General features: G+C 37.4%; 1 protein-coding gene across 1 annotated transcript; it reads left to right on the top strand.

Annotated features, from left to right (window-relative positions):
- The first annotated feature begins 2,478 nt into the window (after positions 1-2,478).
- On the top strand, positions 2,479-7,039 carry LOC121869879 (zinc finger protein 572-like). The gene is made up of 2 exons (XM_042371444.1): positions 2,479-2,685; positions 6,734-7,039. The coding sequence occupies exons 1-2, from the start codon at positions 2,479-2,481 to the stop codon at positions 7,037-7,039; spliced, it is 513 nt and encodes a 170-aa protein (XP_042227378.1).
- Positions 7,040-21,882: the final 14,843 nt, after the last annotated feature.

Below are 21,882 nucleotides of genomic sequence, written 5' to 3'. Positions count from 1 at the left end.
TCATGGTGTTCCTTAGCTGCTTCCTTATCTGCACTAGCAGCATCACCATGTCTCACAACACTGTGTAACTTATTTCTCATTCTGAAACCAGTAAACCACCCCTTGGTACCCCTAAACACTGGCACATCACTATCACTTGCACTGGGAGTCTTGGCTTTAAGGTCCTCAAACAATTGTCTGGCCTTCTCACAAATTATAGCTTCACTAATGCTATCACCTGCTATTTCTTTCTCCTTTATCCACACTAAGAGTAAATTTTCCGTCTCCTCAATCACATTACACCTTGCTTTGGTAAGTCTAGAGATTCCCTTAGCCACTTGCACAGTTTTCAACTCCTCTTTATTCTTTATAATTGTACATATACAGTCAACCCTCACTTTACGCGTTCCCACATTCCGTTTCCACGTTTACACGGTGCTCTGCCAGAACCCAGGATGCTCACATTCCGCGGTGGGTGTACCCCTTTACACAGGTGAAGTATAATTTTTTTATTTAGCTCATAAAATTCATACAAATTATCCGGCCAGAATATAATTTACATTGCTGGAATTCTTACAATTTGATGATCATTTTGAATATAAACATCATAGATTTTGCATTAGACATACAAATTATAGATATAATGTTTACTCTGAGTAAATATGTTATCTTTTGTGCAAAATATATGACATTTATATTCAAAATATTCCTGGTCTTACAAGGAATCCAGCAATGTCAATTATATTATCCTAACTTTAGTCTGATTTATTATTTATTACTAAAAAGGTAAACAGTCTGGTATTCCCACACATTCATCTGGTAGGGAGGGTTGGTGGGGGGTGGGAGGGAAGGAGGGACCGGCGACCGACCACCTGGCACCACGGTGTGAAGAATATTTTTTTTTTTATTAACTGAAGATATTTGTTTTAGCTCATAAAATTCATACAAATTACCCGGCCAGAATATGATTTACATTGCTGGAATTCTTACAATTTGATGATCATTTTGAATATAAACATCATAGATTTTGCATTAGACATACAAATTATAGATATAATGTTTACTCTGAGTAAATATGTTATCTTTTGTGCAAAATATGACATTTATATTCAAAATATTCCTGGTCTTACAAGGAATCCAGCAATGTCAATTATGTTATCCTAACTTTAGTTTGAGGTATTATTTATACTATACCTGGTTTTCCCCCCAAAATTTCTCAGAGGGAAGAGCCAGCGAGTGTAGTGTGAGAAGAGGGGGAGGGAGTTGAGTCCATTATTTGAATGGACATTAACTTGGCGACTGTATTTCTCTATTTCTCTTAAGTATTAATTGTGTGCATGTACCATCATAAAATTAAGATGTTATTTTTACTAGAACATAGGTATTGTGTTGGAAAAAGTGGAGTTTGGGGGTCAGCTGGTCTCTATTTCATTTAATCCCATATGTTATGTTATTCACACTACGCATTTCTCACTTTCCACGGTACCCTGTGGGTTACATTAACCGCGTAAAGTGAGGGTTGACTTTAGTCGATTTAGCCATCCCATACTCATCACTAAGTTTACTTGTTCCATCCTCACGTTTCTTTATGATTTCTTTCTTAGTTTTAAGAGTTATGAGCTTTCTCACTCGCTTTGGATGATTCATTGTTACAATTGTACACTTGTATAACAATATATTTATACAAATAACTCTATTTCCACATCAAAAGACGAAATTTCAACAATAACAGTGGTGCACTGGCTACACAATGAGACAAAGACGGCGCCTGACGCTCTTGTTGTGGGTCGCGGTACAACAATATTCATGCGCCAGGCGAAATAGTCCCGTATTCATCCGCGTTCGTTGTAGGAGTTGCGTTCGTTATAGCATTCTCAATTTTATAGGTAAAAACGTTCGTTATAGGAATATTCGTAGTAGGATCCATTCGTTATAGCATACCCCACTGTGTGTATATATATATATATATATATATATATATATATATATATATATATATATATATATATATATATATATATATATATATATATATATATATAAAATATATATATATATATATATATATATATATATATATATATATATATATATATATATATATATATATATATATATATATATATATATATATATATATATATATATATATATATTACTGTATAGGAATTGTAGTTGAGTTGTCATTGATCTTGTGTGCCCTTTGTGGGTAACCAGTTGTGGATTGATTTCATACATTACTGAAATCTGAAACACTTGTCTCGCTGACAATAGACCAGAAAATGGCACGGTTACGAAACCTTTTTGTGGTGAACTTAGGAAATGCACGAATTTTCTTTACAAAATCTATTTCACATTTGCTTTAACCCCTAAAAAAAGAGGGAATTACTGCTCAGCTAAATTGTATAAAGTACAAATGATAATTGTAATGGGCCATACACAAAGTGAACTAAGAGGTGGTCTCTCTTGTAGGTCCCTGGCAGAAGTGCGCAGCCAGTCATGGTGGGAGTGGCGCAGCAGCCCCCTGGGCCCCAGCAAGCTAGTGGTGGTTCACGATGTTCAGTCAACTCTTGTCCGTATTGTGGACGGGAATTCATTAAGACAGGGGACCTGACTCGCCACATCCGTACTCATACTGGAGAGAAGCCGTTCCAGTGCCTTCACTGCCCTTATCGCTCGAGCAGAAAGTCTACACTTAGGAATCATGTTCTTGCACATCATCATTAATGCTTCTTAATGAAAATTAATATTTTAAGAATTATTTCAAAACTAGAGTATAGCTTCTAAGACATTATACAATATTTTGAAAAACTGAATAAAGAAAAGAAAATAGGCCTTAAGGCCCTAAATCTTTTTTGCATAGTTTAGGGCTCAAAATGTTTAGAACTGTGGACAACAGTTCAGTGAGATAACATATGTTGCTTGTTTCGTTAACTAAGTTGTTACAAGTGAAACCTGAGTATAATTGAAAATGGCTGGCAAGATTTTTGCCCCACAGATCTTGACGTTCAATTTAATGCTGTATGTACTGTGCTGTACAACAGAAAGTCAAGTACAAATATCATAACAAGTTTTTATTTTGATTAATATAACAATTGCAGCATTTTGTTGAATCAGGATGCATTTACTTATTAATTTTATTTTATTTTATTTTACTTTATTGTTCCAATTAAAAAGAAAATTTAAGCTACTACAATTTTTGTACAGTAAGTGTAAGTTGCCAGTTCAGCATCAACTGTGAAGGAAATCTTGCAAAGTAAAATTTCATTATAACCTTCAGCAAGTTTGTTTCAAAGAGATTTGGTTATACAGGGTGCAGTATTAAAAATTAATAATAATAATATTTGTACTGTATAGGAATTTTTAATCTTGTAAACGTGAGGATGGAATATGGCTGGAAATAGTCGATAGTTTATATTTAAACAACATGACACCATTTTTTTTTTTTACAATATCACCACATTCTAAAGAGATGTACTGATAGTGTGCATATTGTCTGAAAAGTGGATATTAAGATTGGAGCGTAAGTGGATTGTGAAATGAAATACTGTATCGATGAAAAAATACAGTACAGTACCGTACAGTATTTTATTATACAGCATACTATACCAAAGTTAAATGTTGAATATGACGACGACTTTAACACATTTATCTTGTTACAGATCTTCCTTATTACGGTACAGTAATTTTTTTTAAAAGGATAGAAAATAAAAGTTCTGGCATATAAAACCTACATCTTTTATGATATACATTACATTATTTTTTATACATAGTTTATAAGTTCCTGTAATATAAGTGATACTGTACTGTACAGTATATCCAAAATGTAACACTGTACTGCATGGCATTGGGTCAACCATCAGAAGCCTCATGTTGTTAAGTATGAATTATAGATTTACTAAAAAAAAAAAAATAGAATAAATAAATCAATACAATGATCATGATAGAGAATACTTGCACTACTGTACTCTGTAAGTTATTGATATACAGCAACAGTACTGGAATATATATATATATATATATATATATATATATATATATATATATATATATATATATATATATATATATATATATATATATATATATATATATATATATATATATATATATATATACCGTATATTACTGATATTAATAACACGCTGGTTTTAATTAATACGGTACCTTGTTTGAAAAATGGACTTAGCGGGTAAATATATGGTGTGGGGTCGTGTTATTTATATCTCAAACTTTGGGTGTGCGTGAGCTATAGCTTCTCTGGAGTATGAGTCTTGTATTAATTTCAATATTGTGAATAAACTTAAATGTGGGTTATATTATGATGTTAAATAAGGAATGAAATAATGGCACTGTAATTTTGTATTTTATTTCTCTTTACCTTACCTCAATTTTTTCTTAACTTTAAAAGGTAAAAGCCGATGAAAGTGAGTCCAGTATTTTCCTGGTGTATGTTTGTCTGTCTGTGAGTCAATTTTTATCTTGTAAGACCAGTTTGTTCTCATTCTTTAAATAGATTCAGTTGGGACAAAGTAGTTAGCATAATGTGGGTAAAATCTCAACAAGGATCAGATGTGGGTTGTGTGTGACCAGTTATGATCACTCTTCTTTACCAGATGCCAAAGGAGTGGTTGTGTATGATGAGAAGTACCAAGTGTCTGTTGTCCAGTAGTAGTTCAATCCCTTTATATTTTCTCAGTAGAATTTGGACTGCAGATTCTGATAAAGTTAAAGAATAAATTTTACATTGCTTTCTTTAAAAGATATTGACTAGTATAAGGTGTGTGTGTGTGTGTGTACATTATGGTAAACCTTTATTTATAGTAATAGAAAACGGGATATTAAATTGAACTTCAAAAAGCTGGTTTTCCGGCATCTTCGTGGTGTAGATTAATATGATCTTTTTCTTTTCTATTTTTAATTTTTTTTTACTCTTTATTTTCTCGCCCCCTAGGCACCATTGTGGGTCGATGACCTGTACCCGGGTGGGCTATTCCCTGTTATAAAAAAACAATGAAAAAAAACCAGTTTATTGATCTGCTTATACTGTACAGTACCTTAATGCTCTCTCTCTCTCTCTCTCTCTCTCTCTCTCTCTCTCTCTCTCTCTCTCTCTCTCTCTCTCTCTCTCTCTCTCTCTCTCTCTCTCTCTCTCTCTCTCTCTCTCTCTCTCTCTCTCTCTCTCTCTCTCTCTCTCTCTCTCTCTCTCTCTCTCTCTCTCTCTCTCTCTCTCTCTCTCTCTCTCTCTCTCTCTCTCTCTCTCTCTCTCTCTCTCTCTCTCTCTCTCTCTCTCTCTCTCTCTCTCTCTCTCTCTCTCTCTCTCTCTCTCTCTCTCTCTCTCTCTCTCTCTCTCTCTCTCTCTCTCTCTCTCTCTCTCTCTCTCTCTCTCTCTCTCTCTCTCTCTCTCTCTCTCTCTCTCTCTCTCTCTCTCTCTCTCTCTCTCTCTCTCTCTCTCTCTCTCTCTCTCTCTCTCTCTCTCTCTCTCTCTCTCTCTCTCTCTCTCTCTCTCTCTCTCTCTCTCTCTCTCTCTCTCTCTCTCTCTCTCTCTCTCTCTCTCTCTCTCTCTCTCTCTCTCTCTCTCTCTCTCTCTCTCTCTCTCTCTCTCTCTCTCTCTCTCTCTCTCTCTCTCTCTCTCTCTCTCTCTCTCTCTCTCTCTCTCTCTCTCTCTCTCTCTCTCTCTCTCTCTCTCTCTCTCTCTCTCTCTCTCTCTCTCTCTCTCTCTCTCTCTCTCTCTCTCTCTCTCTCTCTCTCTCTCTCTCTCTCTCTCTCTCTCTCTCTCTCTCTCTCTCTCTCTCTCTCTCTCTCTCTCTCTCTCTCTCTCTCTCTCTCTCTCTCTCTCTCTCTCTCTCTCTCTCTCTCTCTCTCTCTCTCTCTCTCTCTCTCTCTCTCTCTCTCTCTCTCTCTCTCTCTCTCTCTCTCTCTCTCTCTCTCTCTCTCTCTCTCTCTCTCTCTCTCTCTCTCTCTCTCTCTCTCTCTCTCTCTCTCTCTCTCTCTCTCTCTCTCTCTCTCTCTCTCTCTCTCTCTCTCTCTCTCTCTCTCTCTCTCTCTCTCTCTCTCTCTCTCTCTCTCTCTCTCTCTCTCTCTCTCTCTCTCTCTCTCTCTCTCTCTCTCTCTCTCTCTCTCTCTCTCTCTCTCTCTCTCTCTCTCTCTCTCTCTCTCTCTCTCTCTCTCTCTCTCTCTCTCTCTCTCTCTCTCTCTCTCTCTCTCTCTCTCTCTCTCTCTCTCTCTCTCTCTCTCTCTCTCTCTCTCTCTCTCTCTCTCTCTCTCTCTCTCTCTCTCTCTCTCTCTCTCCCTTCTCATTAACATAATTATCATTGTTCCTTATAATAATATAGACTCACTTTGAAGTGGTCTTGAAAATCTGGCTTATAGTGTCTGTATGAGCCTCTGCTGTTAGTGGCTCTGTCTACACTTGTTCTTAAAAATTTTCCTTATAATTTCCCAGGAAATTAAAAAAAAATATATATATATATATATTTAACTCCTTGTATTTATACCTGTAATAAAAATAGTTGCATATAATTACAAATTACTGTAATCATCTTATAATTTCTTTCCAACTGTTTTCTTTGTTCTGCTTCCATAACTTTACACCTGCCTTTGCCCAGTTACCATTTCATACTTGGTGCAATTAGGGAAAATATCTTGTCATTGATTGCAAAGTAATTTTTTCCCAATTCTGTTTTCCAAGAAAAACACGTTTTTATAATTAGGGTAATACGTTGAGGGATCTCAGGGGACGTCTCTGTTGTAGGTGGATGTGGTGGATCCCGAGGACCGAAGATGCTTGGACAGTGCGTTGCTGGGAGCTCTGAGTAGTGAACAAGCCACCACACCTACTTGTCCCTTCTGTGGCCGTATGTTCCGCCAGTCTGGGGTTCTCACAAGACACATCAGGACTCATACTGGAGAGAAGCCCTATATGTGTCCTCACTGCCCATACAGAGCTAGCAGGAAAGCTCATGTGGAGGAACACTGCAAGCGAAAGCACCAGATGCCACAAGCTGAAGATCCATTTAGATATAAAATAGGACCTTGGGACGCCCACAGCCAGTCTTAGTATTATGCTGACACACCAAAAAATGGAAAATCGTGGTCTAGTGCACCTTGCTGAGGAGTAATATTTTATAATGATGATACTAGTCCAACATATTTCTTAAGAGGTCAAGGTGTGCATAGAATAAATGTAGATACAGTTTAGTACAGTATACTGTATATATTTGACTGGGGTGCTGTAGATATTTATTTCATTTGTAACTACTCTAGTTAATTAAAGAAGGAAGCTGTGAAAAGATTTATTTATTTGTAGCAGAACACACACACAATCTCTCTCTCTCTCTCTCAAAACAGTAAATATTATTATAGAGTGTCATATTTTTTTTACATTTATCTTCAACACAGTTGTGCCTGTCAAACAACATATAGTACTGTATAGTTTCAGCTTTAAATGCTGTACTGTACATACACGAGGTACAGTTACATGTTGTTTTGGTTAATTTGTTCAAAAGTTATATCACAGATCTTCAGATAAGTTTAAGAACAATATATATACAGTACTGTATATTTTTTCTTGTGTGTGTGCATGTGTTTTTGTGTTAGTGGTGACTGAAAGAAATTAAAGAGGTTACTGGACATGAGTACAGTACAGTATGCAGTTTTGAACTGGTATAACTTTTGGAAAGTTTACTAGTATTTAAGCTTTGTTATTTATCTGCAAATGCCTGGTTGTATTCCCAGTGGAAAAATAAAATGTAAGATGCATATTGTGTTCCTTAATCATTTTCTAAATTGTAAATGACTTAAGACACACGGCTCACATTAGACCTTGTGTAACCGCCGCCCGATGATCTTTGTTTTAGGTGAGGGCGTTAGGTGGGAAGGAACCGTCGCCGCAGGTGGAGGTTGGCCGCTACACCTGTATCTTCTGCTCCCGATCCTCTTCCAAGAAAGAAGACATGAGGCGGCATCTTAGGACTCATACTGGGGAGAAGCCTTTCAGCTGCCCCTACTGCCCCTACCGTGCAACCCAGAAAGCCCATGTTATTGCACATATGAGGCGTAAACATTATGCTTCGATGCAGTTTTAATGAAAATCTTAAGAGTGAATATCAGATACAGTATACGTACAGTACTCTAATAAGTATACAGTATTGAGAAAATGTACAGTATATTGTACCTCCCTTTATTTTTTAATTTTTAATGTACTTTAAGAAGAAGAGATTATATAGTAATTCATTGCACCTTTTAAAATGCTACTGTAATAATTAGATTTGATGATCAGTTATATGTGATTTATAATCAAAGTTATAAACATGAAGCTAATTTTGATTTGACAGAGTACAAATATCCTTCATCCCTCCCTTACGTTAATACAGTAAAACAAAACAACAACTTGGTTACTCTGTGATCATACGCTCTGATATTTTGCTGAATAAAAAAAAAATAAGTTTGACGAACAAAAATAATAATGACCTATTATTGCATTTATTGTCTCATAAATAACCACGAAAAAATCACTAGTTTGCTCCACCTGAAGAAATATTCATTCATAGACAACAATATAAACAAACATGAGCAGGTGTATCAGTTGTACAGTGTTTGATCAAGTACTGCGCTATAACTTGGCCCCAAATAACTTAACATATCTTCATAAAGGGAAATATATATTATGTACCCTCTTAATGTGGGTTATGTTTTTGTATAACCTTTATTAATGTAAGTTATATTAATATATAACCTTTGTTGATGTGTTAAGTCAGACCTCCTCCCTTAAGTTAGCTTTGTCTCCTGAGGTGTAATTTCCTTCAGCTGTTGTGACCACCAGTGTGATGATGGTTCATGTGAAAATATATGTCCATTGGGATATGATTACAGTACAGTTTTATTTTGTTCAAGCTGATGAATTAATGTGAAAAATAAAGTGCTGATATGGAAGAAGCAAAGTTTCACTTGACAATTTATATTCCTTGATCATATAATGCCGTACTGAAAATTAATTACGAATTACAGTTGATGGTTTTTTGCAATTTATCTTAGGGCTGTACAAGTAAAGATCAGCCAACCATATACAGAACAGCTATTGATATACACATTTCAAAGGAAGAATGTAATTTATTATTTAAATAATGTGTACAGCAAATGTAGATGTCCTTAATGGCTGTACACTACATAGATCTGTATATTAAAGTACAGTACAATACTGTTACAGTATCTGGTTTTGTGAAATTCATACAGAATAATATTATTTGCCAGTTTGCATTCATAAACCTCATAGATTTGGACACAGTATATTGGTGCATAATGTTGGTAACTTGTTATTTTGCAATGCAGTTAGAACCTTGGTTGCTATGTTTTGGAGATGTGTTGTAGTTCATCAGCAAAGGGGTACCGTAGTTATCTATTTCATTAAATCACTGTCAGTGTTGAGTTTTCTGATTTATTTTGCTTGCCATTGGATGTTTGATAAGCTAAGCTGCTAAGGGATGCCTGATTACCTAATTTTACAAATGATTAAATTTGTAATGTGTGCATATATGCACCAGAAATATCCTGTATATTTTTTTTCTCATACTTTTCATTACCACACACACACAAGGTTCTCTGAATGTATCAAGATTTGGCTTCAGGGTTCCAGAAGGAGGTCAAGTTAGATCAACTTTCAGCAGTTCAAAATCAACTTGTTATTAGAAATAGAGGAGTTCAAGGGTGAAAGTGTCAGTGACTATCCACAAATGATTTTTTTAGAGTTACATTATAGTATTAAATTTTACTTATACAATAAAACCTTGAATACATGCAGTACAGTATACCGTACAGTACTGTCTTTACCCATGACTTGTTGCCAGTACAGTATTGTACTGGCAGAGTGATTTAAAAAGTTTAGCTTTATGATGCAGGGAAGGTGTATTAGGGGTTCCTCTGTTAAAGCATCAACTTTACCTTTTTGTCCATGAGGGACAGCTGGGAAGGCTTGTCATTACACGTACAAGATGGCAATTCCCTTTTTAAAAATGCTGACAGACAATGGCCACTGAAAAGCATTTGATCATGGTGCACTTATGCATCTGTTGTGAACACTTGCTGATAGTTTTCTCTCATAAACTGCTGACACAGTTCACAAACTTACACGGGCAACAATTAGAAGTCAATTTTGTACAAGAAATTATGATTGTATGGTTGATCTACTGTAATATAATGTCAAGCTGTCATGGAAGCAACAGTATTCAAAACAATAAACAATACCTGTACAGAGGTCCCCGGGCTACGAACGAGTTCCATTCCTGAGGACGTTTTTAAGTCGGAACACATACCCTATGTCCACTATATCATAGCCTAAGTCTTTTTATATATTTTGAATCACTTAATTTAAGAGAAAAGAGGAAATTGAATGACAAAATATAGTAAAGGAAACTAATAATTAAAGTTTAACACTTACATTGAAACCTGGGACTGGCTTGCATGTAGAGATGGGCATTTGTAGGAGTGACAGATGCTTTATTGGGGTGGTGGAACTGAAACTTCCTTCTTTTCATCGTAAATCTCTGTAGCATTGTTGATATATTCAGTAATACGTCTATGAATCTTGTTGTTAGAATTTAAACAATCCTTCTTCAATAAGCCTGAAATCATCTGCCATCTATTTTGTAATGAATCCCTTTGGTTCTGGAGTTTCAGCTCTGACAAAATTTGCTTCTCCAGTTTAATCAGATCCTTGTGGCTTAATTCTTCAGCATGAGACTCAAGCAACTGTGTGTCATCATCCTCATGAATATCAAGCTGGAGTTGGTTCTCAAGGTCTACCACTGTCTGTGTCACTTCCCCTACATCATTTTCAAAGCCCCTGAAATCGTGGACAAACTGTGGGCAGTGTTTTTTTCCAAACACCATTTGCCCCGACCTTGAAATGGTTAAACCAGCCCCTACTAGCAACAAAATCTTCCCCTTTGCTTTCACCACCACATTTAGCCTTCAAGTCAACATGGAAGCTTCTCACTTTTTCCTGAGTCAAGGCTGGACTTAGAGGCAAATCTAATTGATTTTGATCTTCCACCCGTATCACTCACAATCTTTCCATTTTTATTAACAGTCTACTTCTTTGTTTATCATTATAATTGAGTATATTGGTGTAGATCTTTTTACATATTCAAGAATTTTCTCTGTCTTTCAAAATTGTTCCGATTGTTGACCGACTGAAGCTCAGCGCTTTACCAATGACTGAGGGTGTTTGGCCTTTTTCAGGAAGTTTAATTACATCAAGTTTCACTTCCATTGTGATTGTTTTCCTTTTCTTGGATGGACCACTATCTCTTGCATCAGGTTTGCATTTGGGAGACATGAGGGCAATAAATGAGAGTTAATAAGCAAAAAACAACAGTTTGCACTTGATCACACAGGTTAATGTGGTGAAGGTAAAACGCACTTATGCTCCCTCAAGGCGCGTGGCTGGGTGACGCATTACTCCCCACATGCCGCTCTGCCTTGTTGCTACGTCACACAAACTAGTTCTCAAATGATAATATTGTACTACGAACCAGTTGTACCTATGTCGGATTCTTAAAATAATTGACCTTATGGGACCTCGTTTGTATTGGCGGGCGTTCGTAAGTTGGGGACCCCCTGTGTATACATATACTGTACTGTCTACAAGGGGTCCTCATTATACAAGTGGTTTTGAACTTAAGTGGTCAAATAATTGTGGACCTACATGTAAAAAGTTCCTGCAGTTAAGAGGATTCTCAGGCTGAAATCCAACAATCTTTGAGAGCACAAGCATTTGAGTGATTGAAATTCCTGCCATGCCTCCCATTCTCTTAAAGGTCATCCTTCTCACCTGAGCATTATGCTCAGTACCAGTCTCCTGTGTCCACAGGCATTATTTTGAAGTGCTCCAAGAACTATAATTATCAACTTTGTTGTGCCGTTGGTGACATTGGCGGACTATTTTTGTAGCCATCAGCTCCAAACCGAAGCAAAGTGGTGTAGTGGCTAAAAGGAATCATGGTAGCTATGGAATGGACATGAAATTAGAAGTTTCATGTCGTAAGAAAAGTGGTGAGCATGTCTCAATGAACCACTTTCACTGAAATGAGCATGCAAATACGTGGTTAGGTAGCTTTGTGCCACATCAACATACCGACCCCAGAGACTTTAATTACCTTAAATGAGTTGTAAAGTTAAATACTTTCATAAAATAATGTGTAATCAGATGTTTAACAGATGTTTCTAAAATATATATAAATGTTTAAAGATACCAAATTAAACTTTATGAGTGTCACTTACAATGTGATGGTCTTGATTAGACTCTATTCCTATTAATTCTTGTGGGAATTAATTCCCCTTTATAAGTAGTTTCATTATCAGTGGGTTTTTTTCTGGTTCGTATTAATCACTTATAACAAGGACCCCGTGTATGTGTGTGTGTGTATTTTTTTCCTTGATACTGTACTGTATCCACTTACCCTTGATACATGCTGTATGTGTTGTGTGAGGTAACCATTCAACGTTGTTACCAAATATATTACCTGTACAGTACTGAAGTTATTATTATGCCAACAGACTTCTAAAACAGTATGATGTCAGGGAAAAGGTGTGCAAACTGGTACAGTGTTAAGATACTTTTTTATCTTGTTTTGGAGGACCAGAAGGCCATACTATACAGTGTTTTGGAGGACCAGAAGGCCATACTATGCAGTGTTTTGGAGGACCAGAAGGCCATACTATACAGTGTTTTGGAGGACCAGAAGGCCATACTATGCAGTGTTTTGGAGGACCAGAAGGCCATACTATGCAGTGTTTTGGAGGACCAGAAGGCCATACTATACAGTGTTTTGGAGGACCAGAAGGCCATACTATACAGTGTTTTGGAGGACCAGAAGGCCATACTATGCAGTGTTTTGGAGGACCAGAAGGCCATACTATACAGTGTTTTGGAGGACCAGAAGGCCATACTATACAGTGTTTTGGAGGACCAGAAGGCCATACTATACAGTGTTTTGGAGGACCAGAAGGCCATACTATACAGTGTTTTGGAGGACCAGAAGGCCATACTATACTGTACTGTATATCAGCAATTTTTGTGGAGGTTGTAATTCCCTTTTACTCTTTTATTTCTCAGTCTGATAGTTATTGTGACTATTTCATCCGGAGAACTAAATGGCTGTCTACCATCAAAATGTTTATCTTACTGTTTATAAAAGTTCAGTACTGTACTGCATTGACAGTTTTTCATGGAGGTGGGCATGTGGGGAGAATGGATAGGACCAACTGCATCAAGAGATGCACGAGTTTAAATGTGGAAGGGAGGAGAGCCAAGGGTAGGCCAAGAATGGTGAGAGGTTGTAAGAAATTTCATTACAGTAAACCCTCGATAACTTGGCTTTCGATATCTCGGAATTTCATATAACTCGGCGTGGATATGGTCTCGGAATTTATTGTGAAATAAGTCGGTTAATGCTGAGCTATATAAAATTATCTGGGAAAATCTCGGCATATTTGGCCACGTGGGTAACACTCGCCGCGCTGCACCTCACACTTGGTCAGTCTGGTGTTTGTTATTGTTGTGGTCGGGTGTGTGCTGGCTCACTCCACCCAGTACATGGAAGTGGGAAGGGAGGGTGTTGTAGCACCCCAATGTTGGGTATAAAGTACTATATATTGCACCTCAGAGTATCTAGGGCACCAGAATTATTATTCAGTCTGGTAAAATTTGGTTCCTGCAGTACAGTACTAACTCAGTAACACCCAACAGCCTTCCTCCATTCATGTCAGGCCAGCCACTGTGTGCAGAACATCTCCACTATTATGGTAAATCCAATGTTGTAGATTTTAGTTAATTCACATTTCAATTCATTTAATCTGAATTCCAACTATCTGAATCTTCCAGGTGTTCCAACTTTGTCCCCTTTGGTAAAAATGCTAATTTAGTCCAACAATCCACAAGCAACTGAAGTCATTTATTTGTGTGTCTGACACCTGTAGCGCTTTAACAGCTTTTTAAACAAAAGTTGCTGTGAAAAACAACAACATTGATACACAGTATATCATAAAATACAATAGCACATATTTTATGTAAAAAAACACACAAACCATCATCTAAGTGATGCCATAGTTCAGCCAGGCAGTCAGCCAGCTAACTGAGATGTGTGTGTGAACTGTGACACCACATGCACGGGAGAGGCGGGTGAGTCAGCTTACCGAGTGGCCTTCACACACACACACACACACACACACACACTCTGAAGGGTCAAGATGTACCTGTCGCTCCTCTGAACCCTCCTCCCCACCGGAATATCAACACGTTCTCGCCAGAAGTTACAATTTCATTTAGGAAAGGAATGGAACCAGTGTTGAACAGAGGTGAACAGTGGTGAACAGTGCTTAAGTCAGTGAGAACATGTCAACAGTAACAGCTGAGTCGTACCCAAGTTAACCTTCAAACAGTGAGGTTAATTATTTATTATTATTATTATTATTATTATTACTCCTATGCTCTTCATATTTCTTATTTTAAAGTTTTATATTATATTTTCTTTATTTCTAAGCTACATTGTATTTTAATACAGCAATATCTCCATTAGCTGGAATCCCTCAAACCCAGAACTCTCCAATAGCTGGAATTGAAAGATTTTCCGAGGGGCACATTTTCTTGAAAATTCTGAGAAAATGTTCCCAGTACCCGGAAAATTCTGCGGATGGGGGATTTTTTTTTTCGGGTTTGAGAGATGAAAATCAGGCGCATTTTCTGGAAATTCCGAGAAAATTTTTCGGTTACCCGGAAAATTCCAGGGATGAGGGATTTTTTTTTACGGGTTCGTGAGATGGTGTAATGTGCAATTTCTGGAACTTCCGAGAAAATTTTTCCGTTACCCAGAAAATTCCGGGGATGAGTGATTTTTTTCCCCGGCTTTGAGAGAGTCGTCTCGTTACCTGGAAATCTCTTATTCCCGGAAGTGCTCTGCACCAATTGTTCCGGCTAAGGGAGATATCACTGTATTTATTCTTTTGTTGTGTAATAGAGAAAACGGATTTACTAGGGTGAACTATTATTATTTTTGTTAAAATTTATTCTTTATTTTGTATAAATGACCACATAACAGTAGTATACATAAGTGAAGCACTGTTTACTGTTTATGTAGCGTTTCCCCTCCATCACCTGCTTCACCTACCATTTCCCTGAGTCACCTACCATTCCCTTGCATCACCTTCCATTCCCCTGCATTACCTACCATGCCTCTGTGTTACCTACCATGCCTCTCGCCTACTACAATGCTTCATTTTTCACCTGCAGTGCTGGTACTTTTTGACGTTTAGTAATTACATGCACACATATATTGGTCGATAATTTTTTATTGTATTTTGTAGGAGGGGAGAAATGTCTCGATAAGTCGTAATTTGGGATAACTCAGCAAGGCCAGAACCCCATATATGCCGAGTTATTGAGGGTTTACTGTAAAGTAAGAATTTAACAAGAAACCATGCAGCAAGGCTAACACCCCCCCCCCCCTGCAAGTTTGGAAAATGGCCTAAAACATGATGATGAAGATGACTGTTTATAAGTCATATATTATTGAATTGTTATTATATTTTTCATGGCACTTTTCTTAGAGGGAAGGAACATGACATGGATATAAGATATTTTAAATAACAACATCATCAACCACAACAACATTTTATGGCCATTTTCCTCCGGTATATACTATACCATACAGTGAGTTCTGCTATAACGCGTGTTTTGACAACGCGATTTATGAATAGAGGAACGATATTTGTATAACGCGAACGCTTGTTTGCTGTAACGCGATTTTTGCTTACTATTTCTCCAATTTTGTGGTATTAACTGTGAATATGGTAAAGAAAAATATCTCCAAGAAGCATTCTGGTGATCGCCTTCCCGGTGATGATCGTAAAAGAAAGGCTATAACCCTTGAAGAGAAGCTCGATGTTATCAACCTCAAAATAACCCTTCTCCCCCATCAAGTTATATTCATATTTTTTCAAGGTAAAGTGTTACATTTACTGTATGATTTCATTATTAGATATGAATGTAACATTTATTTAGACTGTGCTATCCTTTGTGTTAGGCTAACTACTAAATTTTTTTCGATTTCGAGTAGTAATCTGCACCTAACCCTATTTTCTCCATAAGCCCTGTTATTTCTATTACGCGAATTTCTAAAACACAATGTTTTACAAGAACACAATTATCGCGTTATAGCAGAACTGACTGTATAGCAAAACCTGAATACTGTACTGCACAGTAAAATAAATTACGGCTGCTCCCTGACTTACGACGGGGTTAGGGACCCAAAACCAGGTCGTAAGTCGAAAATGCTTAAATACTATGTAGAAAATCTAAAATGGGTGTCTTTTTTTCTTCTCATCACCACAAAACTCACTTTTAAGCTTGCTAGCTATTTTAAAGTGAATTACAAACGAAAATTTTGTCAGTACACAGTGCAATCACTGACGTTGGGAAGAAAATACAGTGAACCCTCACTTTACGCGGTTAATTCAACCCACGGCGGCCCGCGTAAAGTGAGAAACGCGTAAAGTGAACAACATAACATATGGGATTAATTGAAATAGAGACCGGGCCGACCCCCAAACTCCACTTTTTCAGACACAATACCTACGTTGTAGTAAAAATAACTTCTTAATTTTATGATGGTATGCACACACAATTAATAATTAAGAGAAATATCAATAATATTAGGTTTTTTACTTACATTAGTAGAAAAGATGGCTGGGCACACTGGGATGGGGGTTGGTTCCGAGGCAGAGGGCAGATTATTGGCCCTCACCTGTATCACTTGTATCAATTGTATCACTATCCACCACAGAGGCTTGCAGGGCCTCTTTGTCAAACCCCTCAAAGTCCATATAAGTCCATATCCTCACTATAATTATCACTATCACTGACTTGGGCCGGCTGTGGTGGGTGGCGGGTGAAGAACTCGGTAATGTTTTGATGACTGGGCGACCTTGTGCGCACCCTGCTCGCGCCGCTTACACAACATGGCGGATGGTGGGAGAGGGCGGGAGAGATGGCGGGAGGTTTGGATCCAAAATGGCGCGGCTCGCCAGCCGCTCTCCACGTAAAGGGGTACACGCACCGCGGAATGTGAGCATTCCGGTTTCGGCAGGGTACCGCGTAAACGTGGAAACGCGGAATGTGGGACTGCGTAAAGCGAGGGTTGACTGTACTTAATTTGACAAAATTTTGGTACGACTGAGGCGGTTGTATGTCCGGGTGGTCGTATGTCCGGGTGGTCGTAAGTCAAGTAGGTCGTAAGTCGGGGAGGAGCTGTATACTGAAAATTTTATATTTTTTGCTAATTGGTTTTTGTTTCCTTTCTATTTCGTTAAAAGTTTTGCCATGATGTAAATCTACAGAAATTATTTATAAACATATTTTTTCTACAAAGGTGAAGTTAATGCAGATGTACAATATAGAAATGGTATGAAAGTTGAATTACAACAGTCAGTAAGATGGCCCAAGCTTTATTGGATAAGCTTAGCACACAGGCCAGTAACACCCTCGTCTGGTTCTCTTTGTAGGGCTGTGAGGTGAACCGTCAGCGAGAAGTTTCCCCATTCTTGTGCCCCTACTGCCGGACAGTCTCCTTCATGAGCGTGAGCGACCTACGCCGCCATGTACGCATCCACACTGGGGAAAAGCCTTATGCTTGTCCATACTGCCCGTATCGTGCCAAGAGGACGACTCATTTGCAGGATCATGTGCGAAGGCGACACCCTCCATCTGTTAATGTGGATCACTCACTAGTAGCTCAGTCACTGCCAACTACTCCACACTCAACACCACATTCAACACCTTGACACCACATGCGAGTGGTAAATTGACAGTAATTGTGATAGATGTGTACAGTACTTGTATGGGTGGTGGTAATCCATTATACATCCACACTAAATTTTCCTATAATCTATTATTTTCCTGTAATCTATTACTTTCATGTAAGCTGTTGGAATTCTATAATTAGTTGTTTTCAGTTCCAAACTGAATAATACAGTATGTAGGTGTAGCACAAAGGAAAGGGGTGTATAATTTATGAAGTTGATCATTACTCCTTTCTTATATACAAAGTCTTATTATGTTTGTTCGGTTCATAGGGCAGACATCAGTGTTCAGTTTATATTATACAAGTTGAACAGTTTGAAGGAACTTAAGGTATAGGCTCTTGTGTTCACTCTTTATATTTTTACTGTGATATGAAAACAATTTAAAAATTAATATACAATAAACGTATATGGTTCAGATAACAAGGGTACAGTATTTCACAGTTGTTGAGTTACTGTACAGTGTAAGGCATATGTTTGGGAGTCAGAGTTAGTGTACTAAGGAAGGCAAAGACAGGTAGTTGGTAACCCAATTTATAATAGAAATGAACAGATTATTTATGAGCAACTTTTTCAAATATTCAGGCCTGCAAAGTCATGTTGATATTCAGCTTATGTAATACAGTACTGTTACTTGCTTTTTAACCTTTATCGAACAAATTGTTGATATTGATTCAGTAGGTGTGTGTGTAAACTGCTGGCTGCAAGTAGAGTTTTAAAAGAGAAATTCTTTACGTTTTGGGAGATGCAATTGAATTTTATATACTACTGTAAAATAAAATGACATATCATATCTGTTTATATTGTCAACTGCCTGTATATACATAGTATTACATACTTATTGAAGGATGTGTGTTGTTCAAGTGGCTTATTGAAGCCTAAAAGAAATTTAATTGTGGAAAGACATGATCAGGGAATGACATACAAAGACTAACCTTATATACAGAAAGAAATCAGAGATCTTACGTTGATCTTCCCTAGAGTTGCCATCAGCCACACAGTGCCTTTGAGTCTGGCCTCCTCTGTGCAGCATTGGGGGAAAACAGAAGCAGCCACCTAGTACAGTATACTGTATATAAACCTAAGTACAGTATTCAATTATACAGTATGTAGGTGAAAGGGGGAGAGAACTAACATTGTAATGAAGGGAGAATGGGTCAAGAGATAAAAGGTTAAGAAGGGAGAATTAGTAAGGGGAATTGTTATAGATTCTTTGAACTTCTTTGATATGCAGGCTGTCAACATCAGGGTCATTATGGCTGGGCAAAGATTCAATGCTGTCACTGGTACTGTATAGTATATGGAACTACAGCTTCACCAGCTTTGGGCAGAACTTTTTTTTTTTTTTTTCACAGAAAGAGAAGCAGTTGAACTTGAACAAGATTTCCAGTTTTGGGTGGGCCAGATTTAGGTGTGTGAGTTATGTGCAGTTTTCAAGATTCTGTAGAGGTTACATCATTGCCAAGTATTCAGGGTCTCAGAAAACTGTACACACTGCCTTACAGATTTTTAGGGAGAGTGTAAATGTTTGTACAGTACAGTATTACAACATTCCTCATTTGTGGGAAACCTTGCACAGCAATAAGTGAGGACAATGTTGTCTTAGTAAATACCTGTACAGTACAAACATTCACATGATCTCCACAAAAACCCTATATTTATTGTGCTCAGCAACAGTGACGGGAGGTCAAGATGAGTTTGAGAAAGGAAATTGGGAGGAAATTTTGTCAAAATACTGTGGTGAGCTTCACTGGCTTTTATCTACCCCTACTGAGATTCTTATCCCAAATTTAAAAGAAGGAAGTACTGGACTATAAATGAGGCCAGAGTGAGATTGAGCAAAAGAAGCAGAAAGAGAGTTGGTGAAAATGCTGCTGTTAATGATGAATGTATAGATTAATCTGTCACCAGCTACTAAGATGGAATAACCAGAGGTGAAAGAACCAAATGAGTGAGGAAGACTAAAGGAGAGAAAGCTTAGAAATCAGAACTTAATACCAGACCCTATCAAAGGCTTACCAAATACTGTAAAAGCTTCTTATGTCTAATTTAGCATTTTCGATATTTAATCTTGCATTTGAGTATACAGGTAGTACAGTCTTATATAATGGCTGTAATGCTGTATGGAAGGTGGAAGTTAGTTATGGATAATCATACTGGTTCCTGAATCCTTACCCATAAGTTTTTCCTTTTCATTATGTCATCACAGTCTCTGGATAACACAGCCCCATCTGGGATGCAACCTCGTATAAAAATACGAGTTTACTGTATGCCTTCAGTCAAGGGCCAGAAAGAGCTACCAGTAAAAGAAGTTATCACACTTCTTTTAGACAACTGATATGCAATGATTCGAAGCCAAAATGAAAGTTGAATGAGACTAAAGAAGTATTTTGATATGCCAGGTTCCTTCTCTATATGGCCCCAGTTGTTAAGAGATAGTAGATGAACAGAAGTTGAGGGAGATTTTAATGTGGGAACTACAAGGGATTTGTTGGCAGAATTTTTTTTAGTTTTTCATACACTTTCAACCTTCATTGTCACTTAAGAGTTAGTAGTACTGTACTGTATTTTTGTGTTACTGACATCAATTGTTTCCTAGCATTATATTGATGAAAATGTGGTTCTTTCAAGTGTATCATTGAAACAAAGGTGGAATTCCAAATTGTATTCTTAGAGTATTTCAAAATGATACAGGAGTACAACATAAAGGTCCTTGGTGATAGTTTTAGGGTGGGTGTAATAATCCTTATCTTTTGAGATAAACACAACCTAAACTGTACCAATGATTTATACAATAAGTGGCTGTAATTTATATTTTGAATGCACAGAAATTATTTATTTATAAAGCATGAAGTTGAACCATACATCTACAAGTTTAAGAGACAAACACAGTAATTAGTTGTGTTCTCTTGTAGTTCCAGGAGCAAGGTCGGCTGCTTGCATGTTGCTTCAGGTGTTCTGCTTGCCAAAGAGAGAATCTTCTCCGTGAAGGTCACATTAAGGACATCCCTTGTAGGGATGGAAGTCGCTCTTTCCAATGCCTGTCATGTGGTCACCTTTGCAAGATCAATGTCCACATTTGGAACCATCTAAAGGGTATTCAAGAAGAACAGGATCCTAGTTAGGCAAGTTCAGTTCTGAGACAATATTTACAGAGCTTTTCCTTTTGTTTTTATGCTTCAGAACTGTTGCCTCCAAATTCCTGGGTTACACATGACCCTCACTTTTACAGAAGATTAGAGGGTAATGGACAACAGTTTATGTCAATATCTGAAAAGTTTAGGATAAAGTTCATCACCCACATTCTACACCACTAAATGCTCTTCATCAAAAAAAACAAAAACTAACCTTACCTTTATTAATGTCCTTCCTTCTTCTCAAACCATTGACCACTTGTGTACAGGCTCCCCTCTCTGCTGAAGAAAATTGTCTGACATTAGCCAAATGAAATATTAAAAGTGATGTCCCTATAGTGAATCGGTTAAGGCTCTTCGTAATAACCTCTACATCATAAACATCATCAGTAGTGAAGTTTTTCATAAATAATACAGTATTGAAACTTCAACCTTGGCATGTACTGTAGTCATCCCTGATATGCAAAAGGGTTGGATTCCGCAAAATCTCGCCGTAAATTGAAATTCCGTATACCGAACCCAACTTTCCCCTACACTCCTATTATATAAGTGGAGATAGGATCGTACACAAGAAATTCTTACTTGGGCAATGTAATAAATACATATAATAGCACATAAACACCAATAATAATGCAGCAATTAAACCAATGGAAGAGAGAGAGAGGAAGGTTTAAAGGGGTACCAAAAAGAGGGCCATGTGGAAACCCATGGAAAGGTACAGTAGCTAAAACAGCTATCTGTGCAGGAGGAGGTCGATATGCTCTGAAATTTTACATGTGACTAGTGACAGCCCTCATATACCAATATTTATCGTCCATGGTCTCATATTGTTTCCCATAAAGTATGCACAGACAGTTGTTTTAGCTCCTGTACATAAGAAAGGCACTGTAGAAACCCATGGAAAAGTACATAAGAA

This window comes from Homarus americanus, unplaced genomic scaffold (genome assembly GCF_018991925.1).
Source record: "Homarus americanus isolate GMGI-L3 unplaced genomic scaffold, GMGI_Hamer_2.0 scaffold14467, whole genome shotgun sequence".
Lineage (NCBI taxonomy): Eukaryota > Metazoa > Arthropoda > Malacostraca > Decapoda > Nephropidae > Homarus > Homarus americanus.
This window is presented reverse-complemented; position numbering and strand designations above follow the sequence as displayed.

Excerpts from the sequence above, each read along its gene's own strand:
- LOC121869879 (XM_042371444.1), top strand. The coding sequence starts at position 2,479 with ATGGTGGGAGTGGCGCAGCAGCCCCCTGGGCCCCAGCAAGCTAGTGGT. Across the intron at positions 2,686-6,733 it reads AGTCTACACTTAGGAATCAT|GTGGATGTGGTGGATCCCGA; the intron begins GTTCTTGCACAT and ends TCTCTGTTGTAG.